General features: G+C 34.0%; 1 protein-coding gene across 1 annotated transcript; it reads right to left on the bottom strand.

The window, feature by feature from the left end:
- Positions 1-3,880: 3,880 nt before the first annotated feature.
- On the bottom strand, positions 3,881-20,053 carry LOC132732220 (protein SHQ1 homolog; the record flags this gene model as incomplete). Its single annotated transcript, XM_060718613.1, is given in 13 exon segments — positions 3,881-5,678; positions 5,987-6,038; positions 6,789-6,890; positions 7,330-7,450; positions 8,287-8,410; positions 8,947-9,000; positions 11,858-11,958; positions 12,956-13,009; positions 13,912-14,018; positions 14,475-14,587; positions 15,309-15,481; positions 18,821-18,946; positions 19,989-20,053. Coding segments are annotated over 13 exon segments (1,741 nt in total), but the record flags the coding sequence as incomplete, so codon positions are not given.
- Between the last annotated feature and the right edge of the window lie 1,851 nt (positions 20,054-21,904).

Here is a 21,904-nt window from a genome sequence, read left to right as displayed (position 1 = left end):
GGTTTTTAATCCAATTCTGTTGCTTACATGATAATGTAATACTTAACTTTCATTAAATTACATGCATTTCATATCAATTTGCAGAAAGAACCCGTCAAAAAAAGCGTGAAACCCAAAGCCCAGGTTCTTCAGAAATCAACACCTGTATGTGAGTCACCTAAGCTTACTATCGCTGACGAGGGTACTATCGCTGACAAAGACGCTGAGACATATGAGGTGGGGTCAGTTAACGACGAAACGACAGAGACATCCAGCGTAGACTGTCAGAATCAGGTTAGTGATGATAACTCAAGAACAAAATCAGAAACGCCGTCAAAACAACAGATGATTCCGTCAGAAACAGGGTCACCGTCCATGTTGACGTTTCGTTCCACGAGAAATCAGCCGTCAATGACATCAATCCAGTCGGTTATGCTACAAATGATGAAAAAGATGGGTGACATGGAGAGGACTTTAGTGAGTGTTTCTAAACGTGTGTCTGACATTTCAGGACAAGTCACTAAACTTGAGTGTAAGGTGGACGGTCTAGCCTCAAGACAATTGTCTGTGTCGTCGAGTGGTGGTAGCAACATAGATCCAGAGGCAATCCAGTCTGTGCCCCAGTCAGAGTTTTTGACGGACGAAGTTGTAAAGACTGCGACTGAAATATAACTGGAATGGGTCTCATGGTAAAAAAAAGCTCGAACCGCCCAAGAAAGAGATTGTCAAGAGATTTTTAAACTTTTTCTTCCCGGAGTCACAGACACAATCAGCCTGGCCTATGTTAGCTGGAAGAGTTAATGAGAGACTGCGACGACCAGTCAGCAAATCAGCACGACAACAAGACAGTTTCATCCCGCCACCAACTGGACCATTTTAGCATGGTGGATTTTCTAAACGATGACAACATTGAGACAACATACCGCCTTCTATGAGACTGAATAAGATGACTCTAGATGAACAGTTAGTGTTTGTTATGAACATGTGTGAAAAATGTAACAGTGTAAATAATGTATTATAATCAAAGTATTAGTATTTTACGAATGACCTTAGACTCTAGATGAACAGTTAGTGTACTGTGTGAAAAATGTAACAGTGTAAATAATGTATTATATGTAATGTAATTATATGTATTAGTATTTCAAGAATGAACTTAGTTGCTGTTAAATAAAATTTGAAAATTAGTTACTAGTAAATAAAATAATTATGTCGATTTAATGTAGAATATATATAAAAGCAATGAAATAAAAGGGTATCAAATGAAGTTTGTTCTTATTAATTAGGTGCTGGTTGCAGTCATCAAGGTAAGTACATCTATGGCTTCATAAAGCACTGTCTTTTTTTAATTGAAAAAAATGCAACGTATTCAAAACATGTGCGCTAAGTTAGTTCTGCAACGAAAGAAATTTGACAGTTCAAGGCAAGCATTGTTCGACCTTCACTGGCTGCCCATCAAATCTAGAATCGAATATAAAATTTTGACTTTTGTATACAATTATTCAATCGGTCATGCTCCAAAATACCTTTCTGAACTCCTAACCAAACAAGTACCAAATACCCGACTACGTTCAGCTATAACCTCTGAGAACTGCTACGTTATTCCATTCAATAAAAAAAAAACATTTAGTGACAGAAGTTTCGGAACTATTGGTCCAAAATTGTGGAATCCGCTGCCATTAGAGTTGAAACAATCTAAGAATATTGATTGTGCAATGTAAATGAATGTTTTATTCTTTTTAATCTATTTGTAATCAAGTTACATGTATGTAAATAATCTTATCTCATGCTACATGTATATCAATCAGTTTTATCATTTTATGGTCTCTGCAATTTTTTAGAAATATGTTAATTGGAATTGTATGTAAAAGCTTTTATTTCATTTGATGTTGATCCACATATTCTGATGCATTCACAGTTTTATTCTTGTTGTTTATATGTACTGTACAATGCCGTTGAATATTGTTAAATAGAAACAGGCGTTTAATTAAATAAAAAGTTTCAAGTTTCTGTACATGCAACATTGCAATTTTACTAACACGTCAACTTATCATCTGAAAAAAAAAAAGTTTGGTTTCAGTATCAATATACATTATCTTAAAAATTGTCAACGTATACAATTTACTTGTATATGTCGACAAAAGGTTGCTAATACAACGTGAATCGTTTGTAAACAGCGACTAATCGGTTAATAAAAAGCATTTAGTCCAACAATATTTCAAATATATACATGTATCATAATTACGAATCATCAGAGACATAGATAAGCAGATTATAATATCACTCGTGCAAAATTGGGCATTTATTTTGTAGCAAATAAATCTGTATGGATATACATTTTCCTCCTTTATATTATTCACCATTATATAATCCTATGGATGGGCATTATGTCACTAACTTTCCTAGTCTTACAAACACATAGCAGAACATAGCCATTTTTTCGTCTTAAAAATAATTTTGTAAAAAAAGAAATAAGTAGTTTTCAACTTTTCGTTGTTATTTAAATGGGGATTGTCTAGTTTTTGCAACTGGTTTACTTGCTACAAGCACGTATATAGTCGTGGGTTGGTCAGACCACAGGCACGAGTATCGGACATGGGAAGAAAATATATCTACATTGATAATAAACTCAAATGTTAATGTTAGATGCGTCAAGAACAAAAACAAGATTGCATTTGTAAAAAATGCTATGCCACCGCATAAATACAACACTAAAATAGTAATGTAGGAACAATTTTTTTTTTTTTTTGACCCAAGGGCTTAAATTTGAATAATCTTGCTAAAGTTTCACTACACAATGTTTACTGCAAAATGTCTCACCTCTAGCCTTTGTCAATTCGAGAAGGTGATTTTTTAAAGTTTTTACTATATACATGTAAAGAAAACCTATGACCCGGGGGCAGGGCTAGTTTTGACACTAGAGGCAAAATTTGAACAACTTTGGTAGAGTACCTATAGATGATATCATATACCAAATATCAAAGCTCTAAGCCTTGTACCTTCAGACAATAAGATTTTAATTTTTTACTATATGTACATAGTGAAAATCAATGACCCCCGGGGGTGGGGCCAATTTTGACCCCAGGGCTATAATTTGTTCAACCTTGCTAGAGGTTCACTACACAATGTTTCATGCAAAATATCTAACCTTAGTCAATTTAGAGAAGATGATTTTTTAAGTTTTTACTATATACATATGAGGAAAACCTATGACCCCCCGGGGCAGGGCTAATTTTGACACTAGAGGCAAAATTTGAACAACTTTGGTAGAGTACCTATAGATAATAACACATACCAAATATCAAACCTCTAAGCCTGGTACCTTCAGACAAGAAGGTATTTTAAGTTTTTACTATATGTACATATAGTGAAAATCAATGACCCCTGGGGTGGGGCCGATTTGGACCCCAGGGCTATAATTTGAACAATCTTGGTAGAGGTCTACCAGACAATGCCTTATGCAAAATATCTAAGCTCTAGGCCTTTTGGGTCTTTACAAGAAGATTTTTTAAATTTATTCTTATAATTCCTTTTGGTTGCCATGGCAACCAGAATTCTGCATGGAATGAAATTCTTTGAACAACTTTGGAAGGCCTTCACCCAAGGATCAATCCTGCCAAGTTTGGTTGAAATTGGACTAGTGGTTTTTCACAAGAAGATTTTTTAAGTTCACTATATAATCTATATAACACACACACACACACACACAAACAAACAAACACACACACAGGTGAATCGCTATATGCCACCGCATCGCAGATGCTGCGGTGGCATAAAAAGTGAATATACGCCCCCTTTAAAATATACTTTTAGTGAAGAGAACTTATAGTATATTTTAAAGGGTGCATATATTTCACCTTTTTTGACAAATTGACAAACAAAGAGGTTTTTGTTATTTTCTTCCCGGGTCCGATAATCGTGCCTTTAGTTCAGGTTACAGCGTAAAAATTTCACAATAGTGGCCTCAATGAACAATGGACACGTGAATTGACATGACTGCCTTACTTATCTATTATTTTAACTTCAAGTCACATGGCAGGTGATTTTGTCGACATCTATATATATAGAATTTATATGGGAATTTAAAAAAATTTTTAGCGTGATTTGAGTACATTTAATCATTTTAATATTTTTGTCATTTGCCCGAGTATCCTTTTAAAGGGAATAATGAAAAAACAAAAACGTGTTGTTACGCCCTTTCACCAGTTATCCGTAAAGTAAACGGTAGACGCTTGGTTATTATTAAAACATGAAAAAGAACCTGATTTTCGGAACACAAGAAACGAACTTAATCTGCAAAATAACATAAAAAAAATTCAATTTATTATTAATTAATTATTTGAATTAACTGGGAAGTGACATGGAGGCTCGCGGAAATTCTCTCTCGGAGTGACTCGCTATAACTCTTCTCTCGGAGTCACTCTTATTACGCGTTTCACACGCGGAGTCACTCGTTTTTAATGCAAAATACTCTCGTTGAGTTGCGAGTGAATTCCTCGATCCTCCGAGAAATTTGCATATTCCTCGTTATCTGTACTGTAGTGATAATTCTGTATAAGGAAAAAAAACAAAGGGCTATAATTATGTCAAATATTATCCAATCACAAAACCCCAACAATATGCGCCAGGGCACTTGATAACAAAGTGTCTGTGAAAGTTTGGTCAAAATTCCTTGAGAAATGTAGGAGAAGTTGCGCATGGTAGAAATCGTTCACTATATATTCTATATAAGGAAAAAAAACAAAGGGCCATAATTAGGTCAAATATTATCCAATCACAAAACCCAGACAATATGTGCCAGGGCACTTGATAACAAAGCTTCTGAGAAAGTTTGGTCAAAATACCTTGAGAAATGTAGGAGGACTTGCGCACGAAAGAAATTGTTCACTAATATTCTATATAAGAAAAAAAAACAAAGGGCCATAATTAGGTCAAATATTATCCAATCGCAAAACCCTTACAATATGCGCCAGGGTACTTGATGACAAAGCTTCTGTGAAAGTTTGGTCAAATCCGTTGAGAAATGTAGGAGTTGCGCACAGAAGAAATTGTTTACGCTCGCCTGTCCGCCCGCCCGCCGACATACCTCAAGCTAATAACCAGTTTTTTCCTTTGGAAAACCTGGTTAATAACTGATAATGAAACAAATTGATCTATTTCTCCTGTTCAGCACTAGCTTCAACTATCATTGTAGATTCGCTTTTCCCTACGGAATTCAATGACTTAACTTGTTCACTTTCTTTATCTTCAGTAGAATCACTTATTTCTTCAATTAATGGTTTCCCTTTCCTGCAATGTGTATCAGTCACTTTACTATTACCTGTATCAACTGCATCTCCTACAAATTCTTGTGACTCTGCACAGATTGTCTCCCTAATGTTTTTGTTTTCACAGTCAATATCACTCTTACCATTTCCAGATACACCAGTTACCTTTCTTATATCACCTTCAGTGTGGTGGTCATCACCCGCATCATCTGATGATGATAAATCATCACTGTCTATATCATCACTATCACTCTCAGTGTCAGATTCATCACTTTCAGAATCACTTTCTGACTTATTTTTCTTATTTACATCAATGCTACTTAATCTGTCAGTCAGGTTTTCTAGATCGCTGGATTCTTCACCGAGCATTGCGTGCTGCGCTAGTTTTTCAAGCTCTGGTAAGTTGAAACCTATGTCATCTTTGCTGATTTTCAACTTAAATAGAATAATGGACAAATATTAAAATACAACATATGGAGCAAGATTTTTCTCAATACTAAATAGTGGCAGAAATCCAGGCCCTAAAGTGTATCAAACTATATCAGATGAAATATTTTATAGACATTTATATACTGTAAAAATTATTTTCTTAACCTTATGGTCATTTCTTTGAGAAAATTAAAATCAATTGTCTACGTAATTTCAAAGACATGAATATTGTATGTAAATGTCCCGACCCGAACAAAATATTCAGCTGCTACTTTAAGTCAGTTTAACAATGATTTCGCGTATGCCCATCTCACTTTCAATAAAAAATACTGACAAATTTCTTTAATTTTGGGTATTCTGAAATCACTGCAATCACAATATAAACAATAATCTGACAGTCCTCCAACAGATAAAAAAAAAGCTTTTTACGTTTTAAGCTAAAAAAAATTTCTGAGCTACGATTCAAATTTCGAGATTTTCATTGAGTGCATAATTACATTATAAGTGCATTAATATGAGACTGTTTAAACGCCATTTGATGTCAGATGTGACGTCTATAAACCAAACGATATTATGAATATTTCTCCTCCGCTCAACATAATTTCACCAATTCTCTTTCTATGAACATATTAGAGAGTAAATAGATATCAATTTTTTCTTGCAATGTTGTAGTACAATAATGCATGGTTTATTGTTCAAAAGCTAAATATTAATTAATCACTGAGCCCTTCTGACTTTCTTGATAATGTTTCTGCACATTGGAACTATAACCATCCACAATTATTCAACAACAAGAATATATGAATTCAATTTAAAGGAGCTCCACTGAGATCAAAAAGCCTCAAAATAAAAAGTTTAAAATTCTTACAAAATATTCAGTAAAGCACTTAAATGGGAGAAGTCTGCAAAGGATATAAGAGAAATATTCTCAGAATTAAATTGAATATATATTTTTTTTGTGCCATTGTTAAAGAAAAACGTTGCAATGCTTTTCAATTTTGGGTCATTTTGGACAATAAAAATAATATTTCCTGAAACCGGGATGTGGGAATGATACATTGAATGGTACACAAGTCTTGAAAAAAATATTTCCAGTCCCATCATGTCAAAAAAAACCTCAGTGCAGCCCCATAAAGCAAAAAGTGTAATCTTTTCCAAAATTGTATCAAAATAAATACCTTAGATAAAGCTTCCCATAATGACTGCAACTTTTTCTCACTGTAAAAAAAGAATATTATATTTTTACATTATGGGTTAGTTTGATGAACATTTTATCTTAAGTCTTTTTTGTTTGGATAGTTGGTTTTTACTAATAATTTATAGTAACTTAATTTTGGTTATATTCTGGCTTGTCTGTTTGGGTTTACAGCGCACCAACAATTATAGGTCATATGGCGGCGAAACACGAAGATGATTTAGGCTAACCACTAGTCTTACAATCTTCAAAGCAACACTGGGAGACAAAACCACCTCACCTGCTGGAGATAAGAGATGCATAGACAGTTATTCAAACCCATATCCAATTTAGTGGCCTCTTGCGTTCACGCAGGTATAAAACGAGGGCTACAATTCTGATGCCTCAACCATTAAAGGCAACCCCTCAGCCACAAAGTATGTATATTGTGCATATAAAGGTAAACATGCTATTGTACATTACCTGGCTGACTGAATCCACACACAGTAATCTGTTATATAGAGGTCATTGAGTACATAACGACAATCCTGATCCATCAATATACCTCGTATCTCCAGTAATACCTTTAACACGCTTCTCCTACCTGAAATACAACAATAAAATAATCAAATTGCAGAAAATATAAAATATATCACCTTTACAAATGTAAAATAATTCTTTCACACTTTAATCTGAAACCTTAAAACTTCTCTTAATGACAATAGGAAGTAAAGAAAAAATACGAGCACAGAAATTATTACAAGCTTTACATAAAGTCTTATTTTTAAATAACTTTTCCCAATTCAGTCAGTCACTCACGTGTCCGTAAAATTTCATCAACTAAATCAGTTAGGAAAAAATTATATAAAATCAAAGTAACTTATAATAAAGTTAACAGTTGAGAAAAGCATTTTCATCATTGAGGTATATTCACTTAATTTGAAGCAATATCCAATAAGAATTGAACTAGAAACGTGTCCATAGAACATGATTGCCCCTACATTCTACCATTTTGTCACCCTACAGGCCGACAGTGTGACAGACCAGGGCAAATCTATATAACCCACCCCCAGTTGTAGCATAAAAAAAGATTTTCATCAAAATCTGATCTAAGTCTGTGCTATTTAAAGCATTTTCCACAATGCAATTTACCCAAATAATCATTTGGGACTGCCATCCCGAGTATGATATCTTTCCAACTTAAATGTCCATGGAAAACTGGAGATGTACGCTCAAGAACTCATTTCTGGTTTCAGAAAGCAAACAGGTAAAACCATCAATTATCAATTCTGTTTCCCAAATAGGATACATGTGTGCCAAACAATAGATACTTTTTCTCTAAAATTCCGGATATGATGCATTTTTGAAACTTCTTTATTTTATCACAAAATAAACCTTTTACACCATATAGAATCCAGATTAGAATGAAAGGGTTTTAACCTAGTTGTAATATAGTAACAACATCCTTCAATACTGATTGGTTCAGTTTCCATTGTCTATACAAAGGGTAACATATACTTCTTCGGAAGCAACTTCTTACAACATCTTCTAAGCTTGAAAACACCTGAATAAGAAATATATGAAATACATGTATACATAAATTACTTGTTTCTAAAACTAGAAGATCAGAAAACGAATTGTCCGCTTTACTAATTTACATATAGAGAGTGGACCAGTAAATTAGAGGTATCGAGGGATTTCTTTATTGTTTATGTATTTTATCAATGGTAATTTTCATTCTCTACCTTAATAATTTCGATTTGACAATTACCAGTATATGAAATGATTTATCTAAAAATATATAGACATATTAAACCTTTAGAAAGGCTGAATGAGGTCAATTGTCACAGAGAAATTTAGTCTCTAGGATTGAACCAGCAATCCTCGGATAACATATTCAACATTCCCCCTATTGAGCTAAGGGGACATATATAAAATATTAACTTACAATACATTAGACTAGAAAATATTGATAAAGTGATTTCAGTGTTAGTGTATGGCAAAGATTGTAAGATCTAAGGTCTAAGGTCTTCTCTAACATTATTAAAATTCTAAATTTCTACAGAAAAGTTAATCAGGAAGAACTTATTGTATACTAACCTCTAACCAAGACAGTGTCGAACTAATTTTACAAATGGTCCAACCGGATTCACACTGAAATTGTAATTGGGACAAATTCACAAAATATTCACAGTCATAACATTTGATGCAAATTCATGTTTTAAAAGTCCATTATGTCCAAGGAATGATTTTTTATTAATATTTAAAAAAAAAAAAATCTATTTTTGGTGTCATGTTATAGTTTCCAAAATGCTACTCATTAGTCAATTTCCTATCTTTTGATTCTGATGCCTTTTGGCAATTGGTACAGTTAAAGTGATTTTAATATTTTGTATGGAAGTTTAAATACTACTTTGTTAACATTTTGCTACTTGTATGACCAATAATTGTACAATCAAATGTACTTACTTCTTGTGATAAGCATCTAAAAACTCTTAAATCATTATTTTTATATGAGCCGCGTCACAACAAAACCAACATAGTGCGTTTGCGACCAGCATGGATTCAGACCAGCCTGCGCATCCGCGCAGTCTGATCAGGATCCATGCTGTTCACTATCAGTCTCTCTACTTGTAATAGGGTTGGTAAGCGAACAGCATGGATCCTGATCAGACTGCGCGGATGCACAGGCTGGTCTGGATCCAAGCTGGTCACAAACCCATTATGTTGGTTTTGTCATGGCATGGCCAGGGATCATTCTAGGGGGCGATTTCCGCGATTTCTCGCAAAAAAAATCACCAAAATCTCAGAGAAATTTGTGAAATGAGAGAAAATCTTGCACGGCAATTTGAGCCGGAAAATGTCTAATCACAATCTAAAGAATGCCTAAATCACACAAAAATATGATGAAAAATTTACGATTCCCATCAAGAATTTATTTCAAATTGTTTATTAATGAAATCGGTGTAAAAAAAACTCCAAAAAGTAGTCCAACACTTTGAATTATTTAGCCTAAAATAATTGCCGATCGGAGACCGCAAATTCACCGTACAGAAATACGGTATGATGGCTAACCTTTATCTATCTGTAAGTCGAGAATTTTCACAAAACACTTTTAATTGATTTTAATAAAAATTGTTAGACACAGACTAACATAAAAATGGACATGTCAAAAAACAAATACTGGTAAAATTTATCTTCTAAATGTCACATCAACCACGGTAAATTTTGCCGTAAAGAACAAATTAAAAAAAATTGTTTTACCATTCCTGATGAAATAGCCGATAAAAAATATTCTTTTATTGAACAAAAATATTAAGTTTTATATAATTGCAATCAGCAACAGCTAGAATTGTGAATGTTTCAGCGGAAAACAGACAAATATTCATTTGTCACATATTTTCGCGATGTCGTGATTAAAAAAAAATACTTAAAGGAAGCTGAGTGGTATTTAAAGGTGTTTTATAACACTTAAAATGATGTTTATGAATAAAAATTACTTTAGGTATTGTTTATATTTGTGGATATGGAGATATTTGTCATTATTTGTTCAGGTCACATATTCAATGAATATTTTTTAATGGAGGAAGGTGTGTGAAGAGAATCATAAAGAAAACAAAATGTAAGGTTATAAAAAATATTCTTCAAATCTCAACAATCACTTCTGTACAGTACAGTGTTGTCCATTAGGAACATTGGCTGCAAATAATAGTTGTAGCAGATATCCATGTATATTTTTTTTATATTTCAGAATGAAAGTGTTATATTTATTTTTCACAATTAGAATTTTATTATGTTTAAAAATTCACAAAAGAAAAGGCATAGGATGAATCAAAAAAGTGAAAACAAAAATCACTGTAATAAACAGAGCTACATCTATATCCTCATTAGATAAACAATGTTTATATGTACTGGCATGCGAGCAGTTCCCGTACAAAAATCGTAGTTAGTTAAACATTATTTTTTATTACGCTCACTCACCAAAATTTGAATGTTACACATCAATATTCGGCTCGTCACACAAATCATGGAAATTCCATCATGTTCTAAATATAGAATAACCCTTAGTTATGAGGCCTCATATAGGGTACCGAAATTATCCATTATTTTGTATGAAGAGAAGTAGTTCCCGTACATAAAATTTAACCCATTATAATTATACAATTTTATTATATCAGACCTATTTTTCATTTATAATTGTTGAACAGACCATTTTCTAAGAGATAAATAGATGTAATTCAGGACTAAGCGCGTACACGTATCTATTACCCGGTACTGTTACCCCAACGCATTTACATGCGATGGCATGCTTGTATGCATGATATTTTACGCATCAAAGCCATAAAATTATTTTATATAGTAATATTGGTCAAAATTCTGATAATTAAACAAGTTTTCATCACATTGCCTTCTTATCTGTAAACAGGTGGTATTAGTGGAAAACCCTTTAACATGCCTCACGTGTAAGTATGTTTGCGCATGCGCGCAAGGACGGAATCCCCCAGATAAACAAGGTCACATTTTGACAACGCACAGGTGAAAGTGATTTAAAATGAGACTTTTTATACGTACTGCCGAACTGACACTTAGATTTTGTCTCGTTTATGTATCTGCTTGATTTGAAATGAATTTTTGAAGAATGCATGTAAAAATCAAGCGTTTAAATGAAAAATACGGGTACTGCTTCTGTACGGGAACTGCTCGCATGCCAGTACAGTGATTTTAAAAAGTTAGAAATTTCCATATTTTTAACCTCGCCCATCAGGAAAATTAAATCTCTCAAGAAAATCTAATTTCTCTCATTAAAATTTCTCAAATGAGAGAAAATCTCTCACTAAAAATCCTGACCAGAATGATCCCTGCATGATGGCTCAATTTTATAAAACTATAAAAGTCATGCTTGTCTATTCACTTCAAGGCTAGGCATAATATGATGTGGGCAAATGAACAATGCCAACTGAAGTCAGTATGCAGAAATATTTTCGAAAACAATTAGTCTAAGAATACTTACATTATTTTCACCTTCAGTTGTTCTATGGTTGTAACAATATGCATAGAGAATATCCACTAGTCCAAGGTATACACCAGTTTCCTCGGTAACATCCAAAATATCTTAGTAAAAGTTAAGAATCTTTTCATGAACTTTATATAAATTTAATAAATATCAAGGCTAAAACACCTAACAAAATTTATATGCGGAAACAAAATTTAAAGGGTTTAAAGCTGTATGCCTTTAGTTGAGCCAAGAAGATTTAAGGAAAGTTAAACATTTACAATTTAAGTAATATAATTTATATGTAACACGCAAAGAATGACTGATATGTTTTCTAAATTTTCAAGACAATTAGCAAGAATCTCGAGGTATGCTCTCTAGCTCTTTATTTCTTTTTTTGTACAACTTTTATATATTGTACTTGCAATATACAATAAAGAAGTTTTGTTACTAATACATGCAGTATGTATTAGATACTCATGTACAATTTTTATGATTATTGAAAAACACATTTTATTACGAATTATTGAGGTGGGTTTGTAGGCTTTGAGGACCCAAGATTATCAGTGTGAGGTTAGTGTTTTAACAGGGTGGCAGTTTAATTCAGTAAAAAAGTTAATTGCAAGTCTTGAAAAGGGGCCTATGAACCTGAAGACATGGAGTTTCAGATGAATTACATTTGTGGCTAGTCAGACATAAAATTTCCAGAAACCTTAGCCGAAACTGAAGTTGTACACAAGTAGGACAGGCCCAATATTCTTCTAATACACATACTGAAACTAATTTTTATTTCATATGTGAATGCTTTTATTCCCTTACTGAAGCTAAGTATATTCCCTTGAATTAATAAAACATTCTTCGTGACAAATTGTTTTCCAGAGAAATCTTGCAATAACCTTTGACCTCCTGAACATGTGGAAGTGTTTTTATTTTAAGTTTTTTTAGCATCAAAATACTAATTTTAAGCAACCAACAGAATAGAGCCCAGTCAGTCAGCACAGATGTGCATGCTAGCCTGGCTCTATACTGGTCACAAAGGCTAATCAATTTCAATTCCCGGTTACAAGCTGTAATGTGACATTTCTTCTATTCATAACAGTGAATACTGAAGGATACATTCTTTTCGTGGTAGTTTTCTCATAACCTCTTTTTCATCCTCTGTTAACTCCACTGAAATTAATGCAAAAGTATGATAGCTTTTATACTTAATCATAATAATAAATAAACATTTTTTTAAAATCTTAAATCTACAACACTTTTACTTGGCTTTCATTATCATTGTCTTGTTTGTTTCCTGATTTTTTTTACACAGGTTTTAACACATTTTTGGTCATGTTTTGGTGGTTGCCGCTTAAAGAGGCTTTCCTGGACAACTAACCAGTAACTACCAATTTCTCCACAAGTGACTGACAACTTACTCCAATTGATTCCTGAAACAGCAGTGAAAGACAAATGACCATAAGATTCAAATGTCTGAAGTCTGAGATCAATTGTTACACAGCACACAGGATCAAACCAGTGTTCCCTTGATTACTAATGATGCTTCCCCTACTGAGCTAATCATTGTCAGTAAACCAGACACCAGCTATTCAATAAGATTTATTTAAGCCGCGTCATGACAAAACCAACATAATGGGTTTGCGACCAGCATGGATCCAGACCAACCTGCGTATCCGCTCAGTCGGATCAAGATCCATGTTGTTCGCTATCAGTTTCTCTAGTTGTTATAGAGTTTGTAAGCGAACGGCATGGATCCTGATCAGACTGCAAGGATGCGCAGGCTGGTCTGGATCCATGCTGGTCGCAAACCCATTATGTTGGTTTTGTCGTGACGTGGCTCATTTATTTCTTCATAATTTCTAATTTTTATTTATTTTTTCTTCCTCAGGCTAACAACAACAGTTTAACATGTCTGGTAAGATTTTTACCTACATGTATCACACGAAACTGCCCGGCAATGTCTTAACATGCACTGAATATAATTTAATGACAGAATAAATCACTTTGAAAGTGTTGATAAGGAATAAAGTGAGCATTAACAACCAATTAAAAGGCATTAGGACACTACTAACCTGCCATCTCCACTGGTGTTCCACCTTGAACAAGATCAACTTCTTCACACCAATGTGGCTGGAAGTCCAGTAACGGTTTTATAAGGACATCTTCATACATGTCTGCTCTAAAGTAACACAAGCAAACTACCAGTAATTACCAAACAGTTATACACTCAATCATTGTAAGGAAAGAATATGCATAATACAGTTTCATCATGCACACAAAAATAGTAAAATTTTGAACATATTCTAGGACTGTTTTCTTACTTAAATGACAAAATAAACTTTGATGACTTTCTCCTTTCCACCCTTCTGTATTATACAGTCACTGTTAAAGTGACTTTTAATAAACTTAAAAAGGTGACAACCCCAAATACGCCATCGTGCGTTATTCCATGCTTATCATACAAGCTCCTACAGTATAAACCATCACACTTAAAAATTCTAATGCCTTCAATTCAAAGATTCACCGTCTGCGCCAGAATTCAAACCAACATTGGAGAAAGGCAAACAATTCAAAAATCACAAATCATATCCATCGTTACACCTACAATTACATTGTGAATTTCATTTAAACTTACATGTAATGATCCTCATCAAACTTGTCATTTTCTGCTTGAATCCGCTCTTCTCGTCGATCTGCTACACACATTGTGTCTGGATCACTACAATCTACTATATAAACCATGTCCTCCTGAAATCATCGTAGTAGATACAATATAACTTGTAACTTGTGAAATATGGAAAATGCTGGGTCAAAATAAAACTTGTAACTTGAGAAATCAGGAAATGCTGTATCAAAATTGCCACAAATTTTAACCTTTAGCCTGCTGAATTTCTTACATGGACTTGTCCAGCTTCCATTTTGGGAACAGTCCATTATCAAATTCAGGGATACAGAGATGAAAATTTAAAGTAAGACAACTAAAATTTTAGAGCAGAACAGTGAGAACAAAAATAGAAGAGTTTTCAGATTGCACTGATGTGCAGGCTGACCTGGATCAACACTGGTGATAAACGCAAATCAATTGAGGTTTCAGTATGGTGAAGATTAACAATGCTAGTTGAACATTAGTTCTGACTGTAAAACAGGTTCATATGGCATGGGTTCTTCATAAACACACAATATATTTAGCTATCTTTAAACAGTTATTCAATGAAATATTGGTGTATCTTAAAATAATTATTCAAGGGAATGTAAGTGAATACATCAAAGCAAGGCTCAAGCCACTGTCAAATACCTGAAAGAATATTTATTTTTAACTTCACCTTAGGAATCATATTGAGCATACAGTTTCTCGCCTTTATTCAGACATCTGCACTCAAAAGAAGGTTTACACACTTACTGGTATTTTCAGATAATAAATAATTAAAATGTTAGTTGACTGGGAGGCGAGAGCAATTCTATTATCTACCTGAAGTCTTGAAAACACCCCTGACTTCTGGTTAGCAAAACCATATTTTGGAGCTCCTGTTAATTTTGGTTGTTCTTTGTAAGGTACTTGTTCTATACGCCAGTCAAAATCTTCATCTAATTCATCGTCATCATCATTATCAGCTTCATCAGTACCTTCCAATGTACCATCATCTATACATAATTTAAACAATGTTAAAGCAATGTTAACATACATTTGTATTTCATTCATCAGCAATTGGTTCTATTTTAAATCACACCAGCACTATAAAGATCATATGATGAATTTCCAGCTTTCCTGGTGGTAGAAGATCTCAGATGGAACTTGGTGCATTTCTTCAAGCATGAACAAGCACTAAAGTAGAACCACCAAACTTCCTTTAAGCTTTGTTTATGATAATGAATGCATTCCATAATAAATAGGGTTAATGTACGTTTTTCCATGTTACAACGTCTGCAGAGTCCCGAGGAACGGTTGGTGCCCGAGCCTGTTAGGGCTTCTCACTTGAGAGATATAATCAAATGCTTAGGAGTGTAATTCTTTAGTTAATAACTGTACCTGCTGTTACAAGAAGTTTAATATAGTGCCTCTGCCTTAATCTAGTTACAGGACCAAGGCCGTACATTTAAATTATCAAAATGTTTGACATTTACATGGCTGAGCCTTTAATTAACAAATACAGTCTAACTTGCCCATGCGACCACGTGTATTAAGCGACTTTTGCCTTAAACGACCACTTTAAATTCCCCCCGATCATTTTCTCTCTATATCTTTAATGTATTAAGCGACTTTTGCTCAACGCGACCAGCGACCGCTAATTAGTCACCTAATTGAGATCAATCTTTTCAGTAAACGACCACTTTTATCTGTCAAGTAATTGTGTTTTTAGAGAGCGCCACCTCGTAATGTCACAAGTGTCAACAATCAAAACACAACAAATAAACGTGTGAAAAACTCTATTTCCCAAACCGTTTTAGTGTATGCAAATGAAGTTAAGTATACCCGTGACGTGTATTATCCAATAATATCGGATAAACAATGCAACGCTCCGCCAACACTGAGATGGTGTATACGCTTCGCTTGTTGACATTTAGACTGCATTGAATTGACCTTGAACTTAATCAGCAATTAAATTAATCGTAACAATTAGATGTAGTTTGTTTATTTCAAATGAAAAATGCACAACAGAAAACATCTTCACTAATAGGGTTTTCGTGTTTGAGACGAGGAAAAACAACTGAGAAGTTAAAAAACTCTGGAAAAAATGTCAAACATGTACGTAATTTGTCAATAAATATCAGAAAGTTATTTTTTACATATGCATCCATTTAGAATATCGTAGCGTACTAATTATTCAACATTTATATAAAAATGAAGTTGAAAAACATTCCCACTTCTTTAGAAAGATGTCATTTATAAATTTTGACTTTTATATCATGCTGACTGTCTTAAGAGACCGTTTCATTAAGCGACCGTTTTGGATGTTTCCCTCGCGCGGTCGCTTAATACACGTTTGACTGTATTTCACAGACCTTACTGTTAATATGCCAACAAATTCTGACCACATTTTAGTTAAGTGTGTAAAGCCTTCTTATTACCCAATTATTACAATGTTCAAGCTTTTATTGAACAAACTGAGAGGAACTGTGCCAGGACTTTTAATTAAAGAAATACCAGTCCTGTCCTTTTCAAGTGCACTACATAATGTACATCTTACTACAGAAATTCTAGCAAGTTACCATGCCCAGCCTTTTAACTGCTTGTGATATGTTTGTGATTTTATCGCTCAAGAACATCACTGCTTGGAGTTAGGGTGCGAGAAATTATATCATGAGGGCGTAGTCCGAGTGATATAATGATACGCATCCGAACAACAAACAGTGATGTTATCAAGCGATAAAATCACTGATTTGGATATATTATTTCGATTCTAACACGATATCAACAAAAAAAATGCTGCTGTAACTGATATCAACTTAAATTGCGCCTGATTTGTTTCTGTACTTATTTTCAGCGCGTCACATTTTAAGAGGTTACGTTGCGCGCATGATTAAGTCACATGTCTTAATAATTATACAACGTCAAACTGTGATTTTATTGCATAACAAGCAAATTCGTTGAATTTATATCCCCCGCCGAGTACTGGTTATTATTAACACAACAACTGAAGACATAAGGCTTTATTAATATATTAATCATGGCATTAACTGTAATATTCTTTGAACTTGAAGCCTTGTACCTTCAAAAAAGAAGAAGTTTTCACTATATACATATAAGGTAAATCTATGACCCCCTGGAGTGGGGCCAATTTTGACCCCAGGGCTATAGGTTATATCATATACCAAATATCAAAGCTCTAGGCCTTGTACTTTCAGACAAGATTTTTTTATTTTGCATTTTTGAAACTCCTTTTCTGGCCCTGTGACCTACTTATGCAACAGACCGGAACCATTTGATCAACTTTTGCAGGGGACCACCATAAGATGTTGAAAATTGCAAACATTTTCTAAGTCAAGGGCAATAACTCTAAAAATACTAAATAAATCCAGACGAAAATACCCAGGTGCACAACTAACATGCTGATCAACATTCCTGTAAAGTATCATGACTTTAGGTCAAATACTTTTTGAGTTACATGCGACACAAGTTGAAAAATTGCAAATTTTACTAAGTCAAGGGCAATAACTCTAAAAATAGTAAAAATATCCGGACGAAAATACCCAGGTGCACAACTACACATGCTGATCAACATTCCTGTAAAGTATCATGACTTTAGGTCAAATACTTTTTTGAGTTACATGCAACACAAGTTGAAAATTGCAAAATTTTACTAAGTCAAGGGCAATAACTCTAAAAATAGTAAAAATATCCAGACGAAAAATACCCAGGTGCACAACTTCACATGCTGATCAACATTCCCATAAAGTTTCTTTGAATTCCAGCCATTAGTTGCAGAGAACTACTCCGGAAACGAAATTCGGACGTTTTACTAAGTCAAGGGCAATAACTCAAAAAATACTAAAAATATCCAGACAAAAATACCTAGGTGCACAACTTCACATGCTGATCAACATTCCCATAAAGTTTCGTTGAATTCCAGCCATTAGTTGCAGAGAACTACTCCGGAAACGAAATTCGGACGTTTACTAAGTCAAGGGCAATAACTCTAAAAATACTAAAAATATCCAGACGAAAATACCTAGGTGCACAACTTCACATGTTGATCAACATTCCCATAAAGTTTCGTTGAATTCCAGCCATTAGTTGCAGAGAACTACTCCGGAAACGAAATTCGGACGGACGGATGGACGGACGGACGGACGGAAGGACGGACGGACAACGCCAAAACTATATCCCCCTCCCGATTCCATCGGCGGGGGATAATAACACAAACTTTCGGTTCTTCTATGTTCAATGGGGAAAATGCGGGTCGTGTTATAATATAAAATAATGCACATTAACACAAATTTCATTACCAATTAAAGCACATTATCTTATCTAATAAAACATACCAATAACCTCAATCAATGACGAGGGTGCTGGCTTCTTTCCTTTAGCTTCCAATAGTTTAGTCAGCATATCAAGACCTTCAAAGTGCTCCCCTGGAGTCTGTTTTGGTACCACAATGACAAATTCTCCTATAATAATATATACCAACTTATCAGAAATCATGTTTAAACTCACTATTACACTATTAAATTCACACATAAAAGTTAAATCATAAATCAGGGCACTAGACAACTTTTGGGGACAGGTACCCATACCCTTTGGAAGGGGAATACATGTATTTAGTTGTTTTAGGACTAATAAGGGAATTTTTAGCCATAAAATTTACCCTTACACTATTGGCTTTGAACAATGAACGTGGTCACATTTGCATTAAGAAAAGTTGTTTAGTTCTTTATATCATTCTAAATATACAAATTGATCAGCAAATATAGAGCCTTTTTAAAAAAACATTTTCACCATATTAGCAGGGGCTGATATATGGCCCAATTTTCAACCCAAATAACCTATTTTCTCGATTTTTAAAGAAAATTCCCAATTGCAATCCAAGAAAATTCTAACTGTTTCAACTTTCTGAGAAAAAAATGAACCATTTTGTCTTGTTATTTATGATCATACACGTGTTCTAATTTTAAAAGTCATTGTGTAAGGTAGTTGGTTTTTCTTACTTAGTATTTTAAGCGTGTATGTACAACATGTTAACTTTGGAAAAGACGAAATAATGTGGTTATATTTCACAGCCAAGAAAAAGATCTGGAATGTCTTCCAACAGCTTACTCTCTCAGAAAAGTGATTTTGTTTGTGTTTTGTTTTTGTGTTTTACGTCGCATCAACACAGTATAGGTCATATCGCGATGTTCCAGCTTTACTGGTGGAGGAAGACCTCAGGTGCCCTTCCGTGCCAGAAAAGTGATGCATCATAAGTAGCCACTCTAGTAGAACCACTGACCTTCTATAAACTAGCTGGATAGCTTCCTCGCATGAAAAAATCCAAAGTCCCAGATGGGATTATTTGATTGTAATTAGTCCATACTGATTTAGAACCACCAACCTCATTAAGCCAGCAGACTAACTTCCTCACATGAAAAAATCTTAAGTCCCCAAAGTCTGTGATGGGATTATTTTATTGTATTCAGTTCATGGTCTAATTCTTATTTATTTATAGAAACTTACCATTGTCTGCATTATAATCAGCCTTCTCTCTGCCATCTTCAACTATTTTCCCTGGTAATGCTAACCTGCATTTGAAAATAACATTTGTCAAATCCTTTAGATTTTAAACTGCAAATATAACATTGTCTGACAATAGTGACAATGACCAAGTCTGTACAGAAGTACCATAGGTACTGCACATGAACTTGTTAAAGTGAACATTTCAGCCAAGTGTAAAGAAAATCCTTCATGGGTAATAGTATATATAGAGCTAACATGATACATGTATCATCTTAGGGGTGTCCATGGTGGAGAAGTTAAGGTTGTTTACTTCAAATCACTTGCCTCTCAGCCTCTCAATCATTTACACGTCAAGCATAATCTCAACCTTCAGCTGGCACAAGGACATGAATTCTTTACATTGCCTTGTAGAGAGGAATATTTATTTCAGCAAGGTCTATAGCAGACATTGTGGTGACAGACTGATCGACAGAGGCAACCAAGACGCAATTGAAGTATAACTCCTCCAACATTTATTTAGTGTGTTATTGCAAGCAAAAACAAAGTTTAAAATTCAATAAATGAAAAAATACTACCTAAGGAAGTAATGGTTTGGAATAAAATTTGAAATCATCTTCTTCAATGAATATTTCAGTCTCTGCAACCTGTAATAAATCAGGTCAAATTTAAATTTTTCAATATACCTGTATATCTTACAATATTCAATTATGCCATATTTTTGATATACATGTACAATAAAAGTAAACAATAAAGTTCAATGAAGCAAATAACCTGTAAATATATAGGATGGCCAATTTCCATCTTACAAGCATTTTCACCAGAGGCCGAAATTCCAAATCTAAAGTAGCCTCTCTTTTTCCCAATTTCAAAAAAATATTCCCAACAGTAGCCTAAAAAGTCAAACTTCTAATAAGAAAAGACTGGTAATATGATCATACAAATGTTTAAAAACTTGTATAATCATAAATAAGCAGATTTTAACTTTTTTAAATTTCTGAAATTTCCCAAAATGTTGATTAATTTTCCCCGATTTTCCCAAAATAGCTGGAAAAGGCCCAAGCTATCCTGAGGGAGGTCTTGACTGGATCATCCTCCCCTTTCTAAAAAACATAGACAGATAACTTTTCTTGCATATCAAACAGATCTATCTTCCGGGTTAACACAGGTGTAGAAAGCCATGTCTTACACCCCTCAGTAAGACAAGTCATGTGCTTTAAATGACGCCATTGCCACGCACTTTTATGAATGAATTGCGTTCTAAGGATGACATCATTTTACCGTTATGAAGTTTGTAAGTTCCTAAACTACTTTAGAATAAAGTGTGTAATGAAAATATCAGTTTTCTTATTCATGTTCCAAAAATAATTGATATATTTACACCGTAGGGAACGTGTTACAGTATCGCCTTTTTCGGTTACAGCATAGAATTTTAAAGATGGAGGATTATTTGTTGGGAGGACAGGTAGGTGATTTTTATTCAGGTCAATACTACAAGTAGTTTAGTTTCTTAAGGATATTTTGTGCTTTGCTTGTAAGGAACAGAATCCGGTATCTAGTCATCAATTTCTTCAGACTCTGCCACCCCAGATTTTTATCGTTTAATATTGTCTCAAAATATGCAGATTTTGACAAGTTTGAAAAATTTGAATCGAGAGAAAGCAACGCATTTTTTCTCCAATTTCGCCTTTATGCAATACCATAGAAAAAAGTAAATGTGCAAAACGCAGTCCTTTATGTTTAGGAAAACGTTTATATAAGTAAATGACCAGCCTAAACCTATTTCCTGTTCGTTAAATGCGTTTGAAAAAATAAACAATGTTACAGTATAATAGAGCGAAGTGATTTGTCGGGTTTACAGCATAGACCCTAAAGCAATTTCTCTATCCGATTTTGGGTTAAGCAGTTTATACTCAGAT

The sequence above is a fragment of the Ruditapes philippinarum genome, unplaced genomic scaffold (assembly GCF_026571515.1).
Source record: "Ruditapes philippinarum isolate M1 unplaced genomic scaffold, ASM2657151v2 ctg13413_1_1_1_1, whole genome shotgun sequence".
NCBI lineage: Eukaryota > Metazoa > Mollusca > Bivalvia > Venerida > Veneridae > Ruditapes > Ruditapes philippinarum.
Note: the sequence above shows the minus strand (reverse complement) of the source record. Positions and strands in the feature narration are given on the sequence as shown.